Here is a 14,676-nt window from a genome sequence, read left to right as displayed (position 1 = left end):
GACATTGTGCTTAGGTTCCTTTGCTACCGCACCAAAGAAGAAACCTGACGAATTGCCAGGGAAATGAAGGCGGTGGAGTACGAGCATATCAAATTCCAGGTGTTCCAGGACCTATCCCCCGCCACGTTGGCAAAGAGGAGAGCAATGGCTCCCATTACCAGGACACTACGCGACCAGGAGATAAGATATCGCTGGTTATTTCCGTGTGCACTCCTGGTTCTGAAAAATGGAGTAGCACATACCCTTAAGAATGCAGAGGATGGAGAAGGATTCCTCCGGCGGGTCCTAGGATCCCCGCAAAGCCTCCCTCACCTGGTGGCGGCTAAAGATGGGCTCCCGCGCCCTCATGGCGCACTGTAGGGGGCACTCGGCTGGAAGCACGACCCGCGGAGGAGACGCTGAGCTCCGCATAAAACTACCCTCCACTCTGCAGACCCATCGCAACATCCCATACTAAATGGAGCATCAGGACCATCAAGAACTTCCTACAAAGATTGGACCCCATCGACAGCCCCCAACAGCCCCTTGGTAAGGGACTCGGGACCATGCCCCATCCACAGCTCTACTTACGATTTTTGAGATGCGGCCATATTGTCTTGCTCCCTCCCCGAGGCGCGCGGGAACATCTCTGATCGTCGCGGGCTGGTTCAGTGATGTCACTGGATCCCGCCGTCTCATCGCGAGATTTGGCCTCCGGCACCTGCGCAAATACCGACGCGACGGCGTGTGAAGATGACGCAGCCGGTATCCAAGATGGCCGTGGAGTAATCCTACTGCGGGGATTCCCCCCGAAAGGCTGGAGAGTAGCAGCTGGCAGCAGAAAGATACCTGCCGGACTGCCCGAGGGGCAAACCAAGAGCCGGGAGACGATCCCCAATAGCAGATGAGGGAAGGGGAGGGGGGAGAGATGGGATGGAAGGGGAACATTAAGGGATGGAGACTGCCTCTGCGATATGAATACCCCCTAGACAAAAAGGATACAGGTGCTGGGGTAGTCACTGATTTTCTGGAAGTCCCACCTAATATTTAGACATGTAGTAATATGCGTTACACTCGCTCGAGCTGCGCATAGGTACCAGCATTAGATGCTTAGCTTTTGATGATTTATTATAACCTCAGCTGCTGCCTAGATATTTACTAACACCTGGACCAATAACGCAATATACAATGGTTAGGGGATAGCAATATGAGATGCTGGAGTTTGATTTACATAGGTGAGAGGTAATGCAGGTAAATATTTCAATAATTATTTGGTCACTCTGCTTCCAGAAGGCGCTACGACCAAGTGCGTGTAAGATCCAGCAGTGGGCTGTATATATCATAAGAGGGGGATAATTACTTAACTATGCGTGGGCCGGGTATCAGTTATACAGGTATAAAATTAGTGTAGGGTGAGCAATTAAAGGTGGACGCGGAATGCAGTTTACCATTAGGATTAAGTTATACGGTTTAATGTTAGCGTTAACAAGGTTAAGAAGTTCTGCTGTGATAAATTTACAAACTGTTTAATGGAGGCATGCCGGTGGGAATGTTCCCATGTCGACGTGCATGCGTTCTCAGCTACGATCCCTAGAAAGGAGGGACTGCGAACAAGTCCCAGGGGGGTCGGGTCCCAGCAGGAAGGGGAGATCCCTTTGTAAGACTGGGCCAAGAGACCAACCCCTTGGGCGCAGGAGACACCCTCGGGGGCTCCCGAGGTGGGCTCTTGACTTTTTGTTACCGAATGTCATTTGTGTGCTGGTATTTTCTTTATTTTGTGTTTTTTGTCCAAACCCTCCTGTCTTTACCCCTCTGTGGCCGACCCTACCCCTCTTCCCCCATTGCCCCTCCCGCCCCATCCTCCCCCCTCCCTCCCCCTCCAGGGGAACATCATCCGCCTGGACAGAACATAACACAGGTTGAATGGGTGCGTCTCGGGGCAGTCGACCGGCTGGATCTGAACATAGGAGTCGCAGGTAAATCAAACAATACAATGGTGCGATTGGACACACACACTAATAGATGGCTTTAACGCTTATATCCCACAATGTGCAGGGCTTCAATAACCCAACCAAACGCAAATTAGCTTTTTCAGACTACAAGAGGAAACATGCTGATGTTTTACTCTTACAGGAGACACATTCAGTAAATCTAGTGCTCCCAAATATCTTGATAAAGATTTTACCCAGGTCTTCTCCGCTTCTGCAGAGGTCAAAAAACGTGGTGTGGCCATTCTATTCAGAAATAGCATTCCATTTGAAGGGCAGATAACTAAGCGCGATAATGATGGCAGGTATATTATAGTAGTAGGGACAATTAGGGGACAGAAGATTATGATAGCATGCGTATATGCCCCTTGTGAAAGGAGCACAATCTTTCTTGATAAATTCTCAGAATCCTAAACTCCGTAGCACAGGGATGCATTGTATTAGCGGGAGAGTTTAACTTGGTCATGCAACCACACATGGATAGATCAGGGGGAGCTGGCTTACACAACAAAGGTGCGGGCATATCTCTACGCTGGGGCCTCAAAACCAAATCAGTTAACAGATATTTGGAGGGAATTGCACCCATCGAGATTACACGTTCTTCTCCCACCCACATGGCTCATACAGCAGAATTGATTACTTCTTTGTGTCCTGTCAACTGGTCCCCAAGGTCAGCCGAGCGGGGATCCATGATATTTCATGGTCTGACCATGCACCAATAGAGCTAAGGTGCAATAATATTCACACTGATATACCAAGGACGAACTGGAAACTTAATGAATCGATCTTAAAAATCCCTATGATCTGTGACATTATTGGTACCGAGATAGACCAATTCTTCAAGACAAATGCAGGTTCTGTCAACTCACATTTGGTTCTATGGGAAGCGCATAAAGCGACATTTCGTGGTACACTAATAAATATCACAGCTAGAAGAAAAAAAGAGCGAGAGACCAAAATTGTTACGCTCCAAACCAAATTACAGACACTCTCCTCTAAACATAAAAAGAATCTAGATCTGCAAACCCTACAAGAGGTAAAAGACACCAAAATTGAATTAAATATGCTGCTAGCCTCCAGGGCTGACAATTCGCTAAGTTGGTCAAAGAGGAAATTTTACGAAAAAGCAAACAGGCCGGATACAATGCTGGCCCGCATGCTGAAGGACAGGCAAACTAAATATAACATCCAAGCTATACGCTTAAAATCTGGTACCCCCACATCCAACCCTCAGAAGATAGAATAATTCGGCTCCTTTTATGAGACACTTTATAATGGGGAGAAGGTGGCACATAACGCTAAAACGAGCGGTAGGCTAAGAGATTTCCTAGTCAGCTCAAATCTAGTGAGATTGACGGAAACAGAGAAGCTTTAAATGCCGATTTCTCCATCGAGGAATTGTCACAGGCCATTAAGGAACTAAAACTTTCAAATGCCCAAGGGCCAGACGGCTTCTCAGGGCTATATTATAAGAAATTTGTAAAGCCGCTCGCCCCAAGGTTGCTCCAAATGTTCAACGCAATTTTAGCGGGAGCCCCCATCCCCAAAGAGATGTTACAGGCGTCTATTTCAATAATCCATAAACCTGGGAAAGACCCACTGGATTGCAAAAGCTACCGGCCCATATCATTAATTAATACCGATATTAAACTATACGCTAAGTTATTGGCCAATAGACTCTGTCTCATCCTACTCAGACTTATACATCCAGATCAGGTTGGTTTTATCAACCACTCAAAGTATGTTGTTAAGTCTGGATGCAGAAAAGGCTTTCGATAGGATAGACTGGCCCTATCTAAAAGGAGACACTTGCGGCATTTGGCTTCGGTGATCGGGTGAATGAAGCGATCCACTCGCTATACTCTAACCCTACCGCCAGGGTTGTACATCAAGGCTACCCCTCTCTGCCCTTCCAAATAAGGAGTGGCACGAGATAGGGTTGTCCACTATCGCCCCTCCTATTTGCCCTTTGTATTGAACCACTGGCGGCACAAATCAGAGGAAACCCTGACATCTCAGGGTTAAACGCATACTCCCAAACTCATAAAGCGGCCCTGTACGCAGATGATATCCTCTTGATTATCACAAAACCCCTTACTTCCCTACCAAACCTATTTGACCTGCTGGATCGGTTCTCCAAGATCTCCGGCTTCAAAATCAATCAGTCCAAATCGGAGGCCCTAAATGTCAATCTCCCCAGACACACAGAAAAATTATTAAAACTAAATTTCAAATTTCATTGGCAACAGAAATATATAAAATACTTGGGTGTCCACATCACCAAAAATGTTAAAGACATATACAACGCAAATTACCCCAGCCTAATCCGGACCCTAAAATCTGACCTACAGAAGTGGACATCCAAAAGGATTTCCTGGATAGGACGAATCCATAGTGTCAAAATGAACTTACTCCCCCGTATCTTATACCTCTTCCAGACACTCTCAGTGCCACTCAGGTTGAAGGATCTGCACTCACTTCAATCTGACATCTCCAAGTTTATTTGGGGAGGTAAAAAACCAAGAGTAAGCAAAATAAATATGAAAAGACCTGTTTTGGCTGGGGGTTTAGCGGTACCCTGCCTGTTATCATATTATAAAGCGGCACAATTAAGCCAAATCGTGCAATGGCAATCTAACCCGAGACGTAAGTGATGGGTGGAATTAGAAAGCGCTGCTTGCGCACCCTTAGAACTAAGCAGCTTAATTTGGCTCCCAAAAACAGCACGAAAGTTCGCTAACATGCCGCTCTCCTCAATGGCCAACTCATTGTCAATCTGGGAGGCTACAAAAATTAGGCATTCCCTTACGACAATACATACCATGATGACACCCCTGTGGAATAACCCTGAGTTCGTACCGGGTCTATCGGTCAGTAATATATCAATTTGGAGACAGAAGGGTTACAATCGAATTAAAGATCTGGAAGGTTATAACAGAAAAATTAAGACGTTCGATCATATCAGATTAGAAAAAGAGATTCCCCACCCAGAATTCTTTAGGTACCTCCAGATCAGGGCATTTTAAAACAAATTTTCCCCATACCCCCTCTTGATGTCCTTCGAAAAGCTGTCTGGCAGAGACCGACACAAAGGGACTTACATCACAGCTATACTGCGAAGTGATCAGTTCTGGTGAATAGGACCAGCGGGTACCCTCATTTAGATCCCTATGGGAAGCAGATTTAGGGGAAAGCCTAGAAGACGAGGAGTGGAGCGCTATATTCTTGGCCACGGCGAAGAGCTCCATATGCACCACTCTCAAGGAGAACGCATATAAAGTCCTGATGCGATGGTACCTAACCCCATTGAAATTATCTATGTTTGTGCCGGGATCCTCCCCGCTGTGTCTTCGCCAGTACGGGGGATCGGCAGACCTGTTACATATGCTGTGGTGGTCCTGCCCGCGGATCTCTCCACTCTGGGAGGCAATTAGAATTTGGATCCAGAGACTGTTTGATCTCTCAATACCCCCAGACCTGTGGCTGTTTCAATTGAACAGACCACTGGCGGGCCTCTCCAAAGCACACAATAAACTAATTGCTCATTTTGCAATTGCTACGCGGTGTGAGATCGCAGCATTATGGAAACGATCTGATATACCAACCATCCCAAAGATTCGGAATCGTATTTGGTTTATTTGCCAGATGGAAAAGTTAACGAGTTTAGTTAACGACAATTTCCTAAAAGTCTGGACGCCCTGGTTGGCAGACAGACAGATATCCCGGGGCTTGAAAGGACATCAATCTGGCTATGATAGTGATAGGTGCGTTGTCCTTGGGAAGTGCGAGCAGACTTCACACTATATACCTGGAGTCCAACTAATCAGCGTAGCTATACTAGCATTAAGGGATGAGATCAAGCCCGTGTGAGTTCGGATAGGCCACTCGTAACCCTCGAGATGCACCCACTATCACCATCACCTTACCTCCCCCCCCCCCCCCCAAGATGACCCTCCCCCTCGTCCCTACCCAACCCCCACCTCCCTTCCCTCACCTTTTTTTTTTTCCTGTCTGTCTGTTTGTGTATATGTACGTCTCGTCCCCCCCGTAAGATAGGTTGCGTATATTTGTTATGCCAATCCGGGAGTGTTGGCCTAGATTCGATGGCCCCCCTTGACTCACCCGAAAGGCTGGCTCCCAAAGTTTTGTTGCACTATTATTACTATTATCTCACTTGATAACATAATGTTGATCACTAAGACAAAATGTACCCTACAATGTATTTTATTTTATGTTGTTATGATTCAATAAAAATTTAAGTTACAAAAAAAAAAAAGCAGGGGTCCCAGTACCGATCCCCGAGGTACTGCATTCACAACTTTAGCCCAACCTGAAAAAAGTCCAGTTATGACAACACTCTGTCTATCCTTCAACAAGTTTTCAATCCAGGTGCATACATTATTACTGAGTCCAACTTGTTTTATTTTGTACACCAACCTTGTGTGGGCAACAGCATCAAAAGCCTTTGAAAAATCTAAGTAGACCACATCAACTGCATTACCCTGGTCTAAATTCCTAATTACCTCCTCAAAGAAACAAATAAGGTTAGTTTGGCATGATCCATCATTCATAAATCCATGCTGACCATTACAAATAATTTTGTTTTCCATTAGGTATTCCTGAATATTATCCCGTATTAAACCTTCAAGTAGTTTCCCCACTATTAAAGTCAGGCTTACAGGTCTGTCATTCCCTGGTTGTGATCTAGCTCCTTTTTAAAATATAGGCACCACATTTGCTTTATGCCAATGTTGTGGTACTGAGTCTGTGGAAATGGGAGTCCATGAATATTAAGTGTAAGGGTTTGGCCATTACTGAGCTTAACTCCTTGAGAACTCTTGGATGCATGCCATCGGGGCCAGGTGCCTTATTTACATTATTTTTTTCAAGACCCTTATGAACTTCTTCCTCAGTTAACCAGTTCATTAATATGGAGGTTGTGGCTTCCTCCTGTGGCATTACTACTGAAATTGATTCTTCCCTAGTAAACAGAGGCAAATATTTTTTTTAATACCTCTGCCTTTCCCTTATCTCCAATAATCTGCCTCCCAATCTCACACTAAAAGGGTACTATATTTTATTTTCTCATATTATTAAGGTAGTTAAATAACTTTTTAGGGTTGATCTTACTTTCTATTGCAATCCTTTTTTCATTATCCATTCTTGCTAATTTGATTGCCCTTTTGCAATTTGTTACATTCCTTATAATTCTGATATGATGTCTCCATCCTGACTTCAAGAATCTAAACACCTGCCTGTTCTTTACATTGATTACACATTGGGTGACTGAGACATCCCATTAGCTAATTGAGGTTTATGGGCATTGTGCAGTTACCCCACACTTATCAGGTCTATATATCAAAGTAGAGAAAAGGGTGTTTGGACACACTGCTCTGTTTTTTGGAGCGGAGCTTTGGCATAGATAGCAAGAAATAAAGATGTCCTCTGGCGCGATGACTCAAGTTGTCCCTAAGCTTGGCCCTTACCAGAACTCCCTCCTACTGTCTCTGTACGTTCTCCCTGCCTACCAATTAGACTGTAAGGTCCTCGGGGCAGGGACTCCTCTTCCTTAATTTCTAAAGCACTTATTCCCATGATCTGTTATTTATATTATCTGTTATTTATTTCATTACCACGTGTATTACTACTGTGAAGCGCCATGTACATTTATGGCGCTATATAAAGAAAGACATACAATACAATTAATAAAGGTTGTTAGCCTATTTAAACATTTTATGTTAAACTTTTTCACTTATAGATCACAAACTACATTAATCTATAAGTTCCTTCCCACTTGGAGTTTGAGGTTAAAATCAGATAGACTAGGTTAGATCTCAGCTTATTCAGGATATTGACTTAATATAAACAAGAGGGAAAAAAATCATGGCACAGTAAAGTTATTACACTAGACTGGTTAAAACAATATTGCAAGACAGCACTTGATAAAACAGCGTTTGTGGATAGCTTCCCAGCATGTAGCAATGAACTCCTGGCTCTTTGGTAGTGGTCCTGCTCACAATTCAGGCTCCACGTAATCCAGGCAGTCTTTGCTTTCGTTTACTACTACACGTCTGCTGAGCCCGATTCCTCAGATTTTCATGCAGGGGGGAAGACAAGTCGCCTCTCCTTCCTTCCTGTACCTTGCGCACGGACTGGAGGTAGCCAGGAGATCTTTCATGAGCATTGTCTTTCGGTTTGCGCTCGCGTCCGGGTACCCGTACGGCGGTAAGCTGATAGCTTACGCAAAAGGGAGATCCACACATCACGGGAGCTACGGTGGCCTATAAGTTCCCATCCAACGTGTTTCGCAACTGCTTCATCAGGGATTTGGCTCAGGGTAATGCATCAGAGTCTTAATATTTCCAGTCAATTAAAGTCCTCACAGCTGATTGTAATGTCCTTATATACAAATGTTCAGCTGAGTGATCAAAATTAATTTGTGCTATAAACAATGTTATCACATACACAGCAAAATAGATATTTAAAAATACATCCACATTAGACCTTAAAATTATTAAATATGTAAAATACCAACATGTTAAAAACCATAGGTGGCATTAAATCAAACATTCCCAGTATAGGCTGGTCTACACATGCAGTTCCTTGACCTGGAGATTAATATAGAAGAATGAAAGATTAATACCAAAACTTTCTTTAACCAGGTCAACTGTAACAATATCGCAGCCAGCAGTTATCACAAAAGAAACTGGTTAGAAAATATACCATATGGGGAATTCAGGCGCATCAAAAGAAATTGTTTAAAGAAGGCTGACTGACAAATTTTACCTACTGCTGCGGCACAGTTTATTCGAGCATTTGCCCGTTCTGTGCCGCAGCAGTAGCCTGGCGCGCGCCCGAGAGTGACGGGCGCGCGCCGAAGCAGCGGAAGAGCGCCCTCCGATCGGGGCGCTCTCCCTACCGCTGCCGGGTCCGCCGGGTCCCCCGGAACCCCCTGCCGCTGTCCCGCGATCGCGGGACACCAGGGCTCCCTCGGGGAGCCCCTGGACACGCGTGCAGGGGGCGCACGCTCCCGATGACGCGTGACCGCGCGTCTATGACGCGCGGCACGCCGAGGGGCGGCCACTAGCAAGCCGGGAGATTTCCCGGCTTGCGGTACCGACCACACTTCAATAAAGTGTGTCGGTAGTGTATGAAAAATAAGTTCTTGGAAAAGGAGAATAACGAGGGAACTATAAATAAAGCTCTCGAAAAAGTTGAGGGAATTGATGGGGCAAGTATACAAGTCTACATGGACAAAAAACAAGAACTTAAGTCAGATAGGGAATTTATACAATACACTGGCGACACACTTTATTCGAGCTCGGCTAGTCCCACGAATTCGGGTATACCCGGGTGTATTGAGGTTTGTGACTGTTTTCTGCCCGAGTGCATTGAGGTATTTTCCAGGCAGGGATTGAAGCATTTTATTCCCGCTGGCTGCAATACTGCACAGTATATATAAATATATATATATATATATATACTGCATTACAATTCATGAATTTATGCCATCTGGTAGACACGCGAAGCATTGCAGCCTATTAAATCCTAATCATTATCATTTAACAGATCAGCCGCCCGTCAGCCAGGCATGAACCCAGGCTGGGAAGGCAAACGCAACCGGGCTTGTCAGAGGTGAGGAGCGGCGCAGTCCAGGTATCTGCCAGGTACATACTGGGTATTTGCTCGAATAAAGTGTGTCGGTGCAGTACCTTTCATCACAACATTTAGTGTTGAATCGCATAAAATAACCGCAATTTAAAAAAAAAAAAAAATTGACATGTTCTTCAAAAAGATGACTTATTAAAAATCATCATTAAAGATAAACCTGATGATACATAGTTACATAGTAGATGAGGTTGAAAAAAGACTTCCCTCCATGTGATGTGATCTTCTAAAGGGCATGAACCTAAAACAAAAAGTTAGTACAGCACAACCCCGTTATAGCGCGATCCGCTACAACGCGGATTTGCTTATAACATGGTTGAGCGTGGCTCCCTTTTTTTTTGCAAAGTTAAAGGTTTTTTGTTTTGTTTTTGGCAAACTGACCCTCACCTCTCCCCCTTGTCTCAGTCTCTTTTCCTCCCACCTGGATTCAATATAACAATCAGATCTGAGCCCAGGGGGATGGAAGCAGAGAGGGGACAGAAGAGCCCGGCGCAATTAGCCAATCCGACCGGGACAGGGAAGAGAGGGCCACAAACACACAAAAACTCTCACCTCCTCCCATTTACTGACCGTGAAGCTGATCCTATCGCCCGTCCTCTTCTCCCTGTCTGAGAGTAACCCCCCACCCGACGCAGTGTATAGTATGTGCGAATACGACGAGAAGGGGACAAGTGCAAGCTGACAACCCAAGACTCTGCGGCGCGAGGAAAACATTCCGGGAAGTGTTGCGATCCACCAAGGAAAGGGTCACCTGCACGTGCAGGAGCAACACGAACATCGAGGGAGCAGGCTAGGGAGTTCATATTTACATAAGCACTCCCTCTGGCACTTTAACGTAAACTTGCAAAATAAAAAACACAACACTTCCACTTCCAATGTGGGAGGATTTTTGAGAGCACAAAGAGCAAAGAGTGGCGCAGAGACACAGACTATGATACAATATAACCTGTGCACCATTTAATTCCTCCTATTGAGACTCCCAATGGGACAAGCTGGGACAGAAGGGGGAAAATTGGGGTAAAATTATTTTATACATAGGTGCAAGGTGCATGAGAAAGGTCATTGTAGGACTGCAAGGTCAGCTCCACCATGTGTTGCAGTATTTTGACCCCACAATAAAATGCGCGTTCCGCCATTTCGGCCAGTGCTCCGCTTCTTTTGCTTCACTTAAATGCTTGTCAGTGCCAGGTGTGGGACTGTGAGGCACCTGGCTAGTGTCTTGCGAGTGTGGTTCCTCAATGTTTGTGAACTACTACTCCTCCTACACCAAGATAGAACCTTGGAAAGCTGTTCATGTTGTGTATTATGATGTGGGCCACCAATAACGCCACCATCCAGAGCCATTACCATAGATTTGAAGCATGGTCATTCATGTTTCAATATAAATAGATAGCTCTACCTGTACTTCTCATATTACATATGCCCATTGTGCAACTAACACTAGGGTTCAAAACTATCCACTATAATTTAATGTATGAATAACTGGAATGTTGGTCCCTTAAAAAAAAAGGTATTGTAACGAATCTACATGTCTACAGGACAAGTACGGCTACTAGAACTTTGAATTTCTTAGATGACCTAAAAGGAGACATTTAAAAAGCTATAAAAAAGTTTGCGTGCCTTTTCAATTAACAAAATATAATGGGTCTGCATGCTTCAAGAATGGTATCTCGGATTCCCTTGTTTTTTCTAGGGCTTATACGTGCACGTACACGTTTTATACGTGTATAAAACATTTCTATTCTACATAATTATTTGCATCAATCAAGGAAACCTACTTCTTCATGATCATGTAGCGCAGAGCATTTCCCAGGGTGTGATCCTCTTCATGCAACACAAATGTGACACAGGTTTCATCTGTCCCATTGGCCTGGACCTAAGAAACACATGTAACAAAAATAAAAATGTAAAGTGGCAAATAACTGGTATGTTTAAAGACAGGAAAAATATGCGACTGGCCTTTTAACTTTAAAGCAGCAATACTGCATTCCCCCCCCCCCCTTTTTTTAATTTTAATATTTAAAGCATGTGACAATGTGTCATTCTACATCCTTATCCAAGCTGGCAATCATTTGGTGCTCCTGTTATAAATCCTGATTAAGTGCCTAACAATGCCTGGCTGTGACAGGGCTGCTTTTAAATTTGTGTGTAAAGTAAAATGCATATTTGTTTTCTTGCAATCAGTGCACCACTGGTCTGTCTTTTCTGTTTGTTTCCTTTTTGCTGGGCCCAGCTATCTTCTCTATTTTTCCCCAAAACTTTTCCAACTTCGCAATTGGTGTTCTGAAAGCAGTGAAATTTATGTAGGAATTGTTTATTTTCTTGCTGCACAGTCTTAATTTATTTTAACTGTGCTAGAGGCAGTTCCAGCAGGAAGGAAGGGAAGTTAATTCCCAGGTATAAAGATAAACACATCCTTAACTGGAATATATCAGGATTTTTTAAGGTGGTTTGGCGTTTGCCATTTGTTGAGCAGTATCTTTTAAAAGTAAAGGGAGTTTCCTTCCTGCAATCACATACTTGGTGGATTAAACCATTGTAGGTGTTTGAAGTTGGGAAGGTGATACTGCAATGGAGTAAATCCTTATTTTGCAAGAGAAAAACGTGCAGTTGATATGAATGATATTTACTTATGTTTTGCTGTAGAAAACTGTATATGTAATGCCAAGTCCATCGTGTTTTCTAATTTTGTGTATGTTTTGAAATGTTTCCCCTGTGTGTTTGGCATAACTTGGTTTGGCCCTAGAATAAACTAGGTGTCTGATACTATTTAAGGAGGAATCAGTCTCTCCAGGGATCTTAGAAAACAAAGGGAGGGTTAGGGAGTGATCACAGGGCCACACTAATTGAGTAAAGTGAGAAGGTAAATGATAATAATGGTAATTGTAAATGTGGGTGCAAACTGTGAACTGAAAAGTGAATCAGGCAAAAAGAGGGGGAAGGGGAACACAAAATGAATGAGTCCCCTAAAGAATTCACTAACTGCACACCTACATATTATAAAATCTAACTTTTAATAAATTTACTTAAAACATATATTACCAAACGTAATGTACTAAGTGTTTTTTAAAAAATGAATTAAATATTCAATAACGTGCAACCCTGTCAGATGAATGTATGATTGTACAAACCCAAATGTAATATTCCTGGGTTTGACAGGACAGTGGATGCTGAAAGTCAGGGTGTTAACCCCTCTGGAGTATATATGCAGACTGTAGGTAACCGTATCCTACTCAGTGAGCCTTTAACTGGTCACAGACTCAGCAATCCTGCAATGATATATATAGCAGCGAACACCTATGTGTTAAGTGCATATGCTTGAGAAGTGACGCTGATACAAACACAATCAATCCACAATACCCTCAGTATAGTTAGGCTGGAACTCGCAGTGCCATTGACATAGAGTCAATGGCACTGCGAGTTTCAGCCTAACTATACTGAGGGTATTGTGGATTGATTGTGTTTGTATCAGCGTCACTTCTCAAGCATATGCACTTAACACATAGGTGTTCGCTGCTATATATATCATTGCAGGATTGCTGAGTCTGTGACCAGTTAAAGGCTCACTGAGTAGGATACGGTTACCTACAGTCTGCATATATACTCCAGAGGGGTTAACACCCTGACTTTCAGCATCCACTGTCCTGTCAAACCCAGGAATATTACATTTGGGTTTGTACAATCATACATTCATCTGACAGGGTTGCACGTTATTGAATATTTAATTCATTTTTTAAAAAACACTTAGTACATTACGTTTGGTAATATATGTTTTAAGTAAATTTATTAAAAGTTAGATTTTATAATATGTAGGTGTGCAGTTAGTGAATTCTTTAGGGGACTCATTCATTTTGTGTTCCCCTTCCCCCCCTTTCTCCAGGGATCTGCTGCTCCTGTCTCCATAAAGAGCTGTTACATGGAAATTCATATGGACACAACATTTCACATACAGTATGGTGGTAGCTGTGGGATGATTGAGGCCGTACCAGCATCTAAACCTAAGCATGAAAGCACCTACGGTCCCTGATGAAGACAAAGAGGAAGGAAATGGAAGCAGGCACACGGTCTTTCTGAGGGTGCAATTTATTGTGCCACCAAAAGGTCCAACGTTTCGGCAAAGATTGCCTTTATCAAGGAGAGGGCTACAGGATATACTTAACACACCATTATTTATACAATAATGGGTACTCACCCCTGCATGATTACTGCTGCCATGCTCCTGGATGTCGACGCCCCCAATGTGACGTCAGAGCGACGTGGCGTGATGACGTCATGCGCCACCAGAGGAGGATCAGGGGTACCCGTGATCCTCCTCTGGTGGCGCATGACGTTATCACGCCACGTCGCGCTGGCGCTCTGACGTCATGTTTGGGGCGTCGACATCCAGGAGCATGGCAGCAGTAATCATGCAGGGGTGAGTACCCATTAGTGTATAAATAGTGGTGTGTTAAGTATATCCTGTAGCCCTCTCCTTGATAAAGGCGATCTTTGCCGAAACGTTGGACCTTTTGGTGGCACAATAAATTGCACCCTCAGAAAGACCGTGTGCCTGCTTCCATTTCCTTGCTCGAGTACCTTTGGGATGTCTTGACCTCCCTGGACAGCGCACCGGCAGATAAGTACCCCCCTCCAGCACCTATTAGCAGTGTGCATGTACTTCCATATATGACTGAAGACAAAGAGGAAGACAGCAGCTCGCCCTAAAGGACAAAAAAGACATCCAGGTATCCTGACCAGACAACAGTATATTGAGCAGAGGAGATTGCTGGAACAGGGGAGACCCGACTTGGAGGTAAATATGGCGGAAGACCAGGTATTGGAGGCCTCTGGGGACATTGGAGCCAAGCCCAAGACCCATAAAGTGGAAGTAAAAAAGTTAACAGAAGCAGTTAAGACTGGAGCAGAAGGAATGGAGGACATTCTGAAATGGCTGGTGGTACAACAGGCAGAGCAGGAGCAGCGATGACAGGAGATGAAAGAGATGGCAGAGGGAACTGGAGAAACGCCGCGAGGAGCAGGAGTGGCGATGGGCCACAAGTAG

The 14,676-nt window shown here is 44.2% G+C and overlaps 1 protein-coding gene across 3 annotated transcripts in view; it reads right to left on the bottom strand.

Moving 5' to 3' along the window:
* Nucleotides 1–14,676, bottom strand: part of LOC142467251 (DNA-directed RNA polymerases I and III subunit RPAC2-like) — a 48,846-nt gene that overhangs the window by 13,194 nt on the left and 20,976 nt on the right. For all 3 annotated transcript variants that reach the window (XM_075572708.1, XM_075572707.1, XM_075572706.1), the window contains one exon: nucleotides 11,414–11,511. In XM_075572708.1, the coding sequence (XP_075428823.1) occupies nucleotides 11,414–11,511 (98 nt within the window). The remainder of the gene's footprint in view (nucleotides 1–11,413; nucleotides 11,512–14,676) is intronic.

This window comes from Ascaphus truei, chromosome 16 (assembly GCF_040206685.1).
Source record: "Ascaphus truei isolate aAscTru1 chromosome 16, aAscTru1.hap1, whole genome shotgun sequence".
NCBI classification, from domain to species: Eukaryota; Metazoa; Chordata; class Amphibia; order Anura; family Ascaphidae; genus Ascaphus; species Ascaphus truei.
The sequence above is the reverse complement of the archived record's forward strand: the minus strand, read 5'-3'. Positions and strand labels throughout refer to the sequence as shown.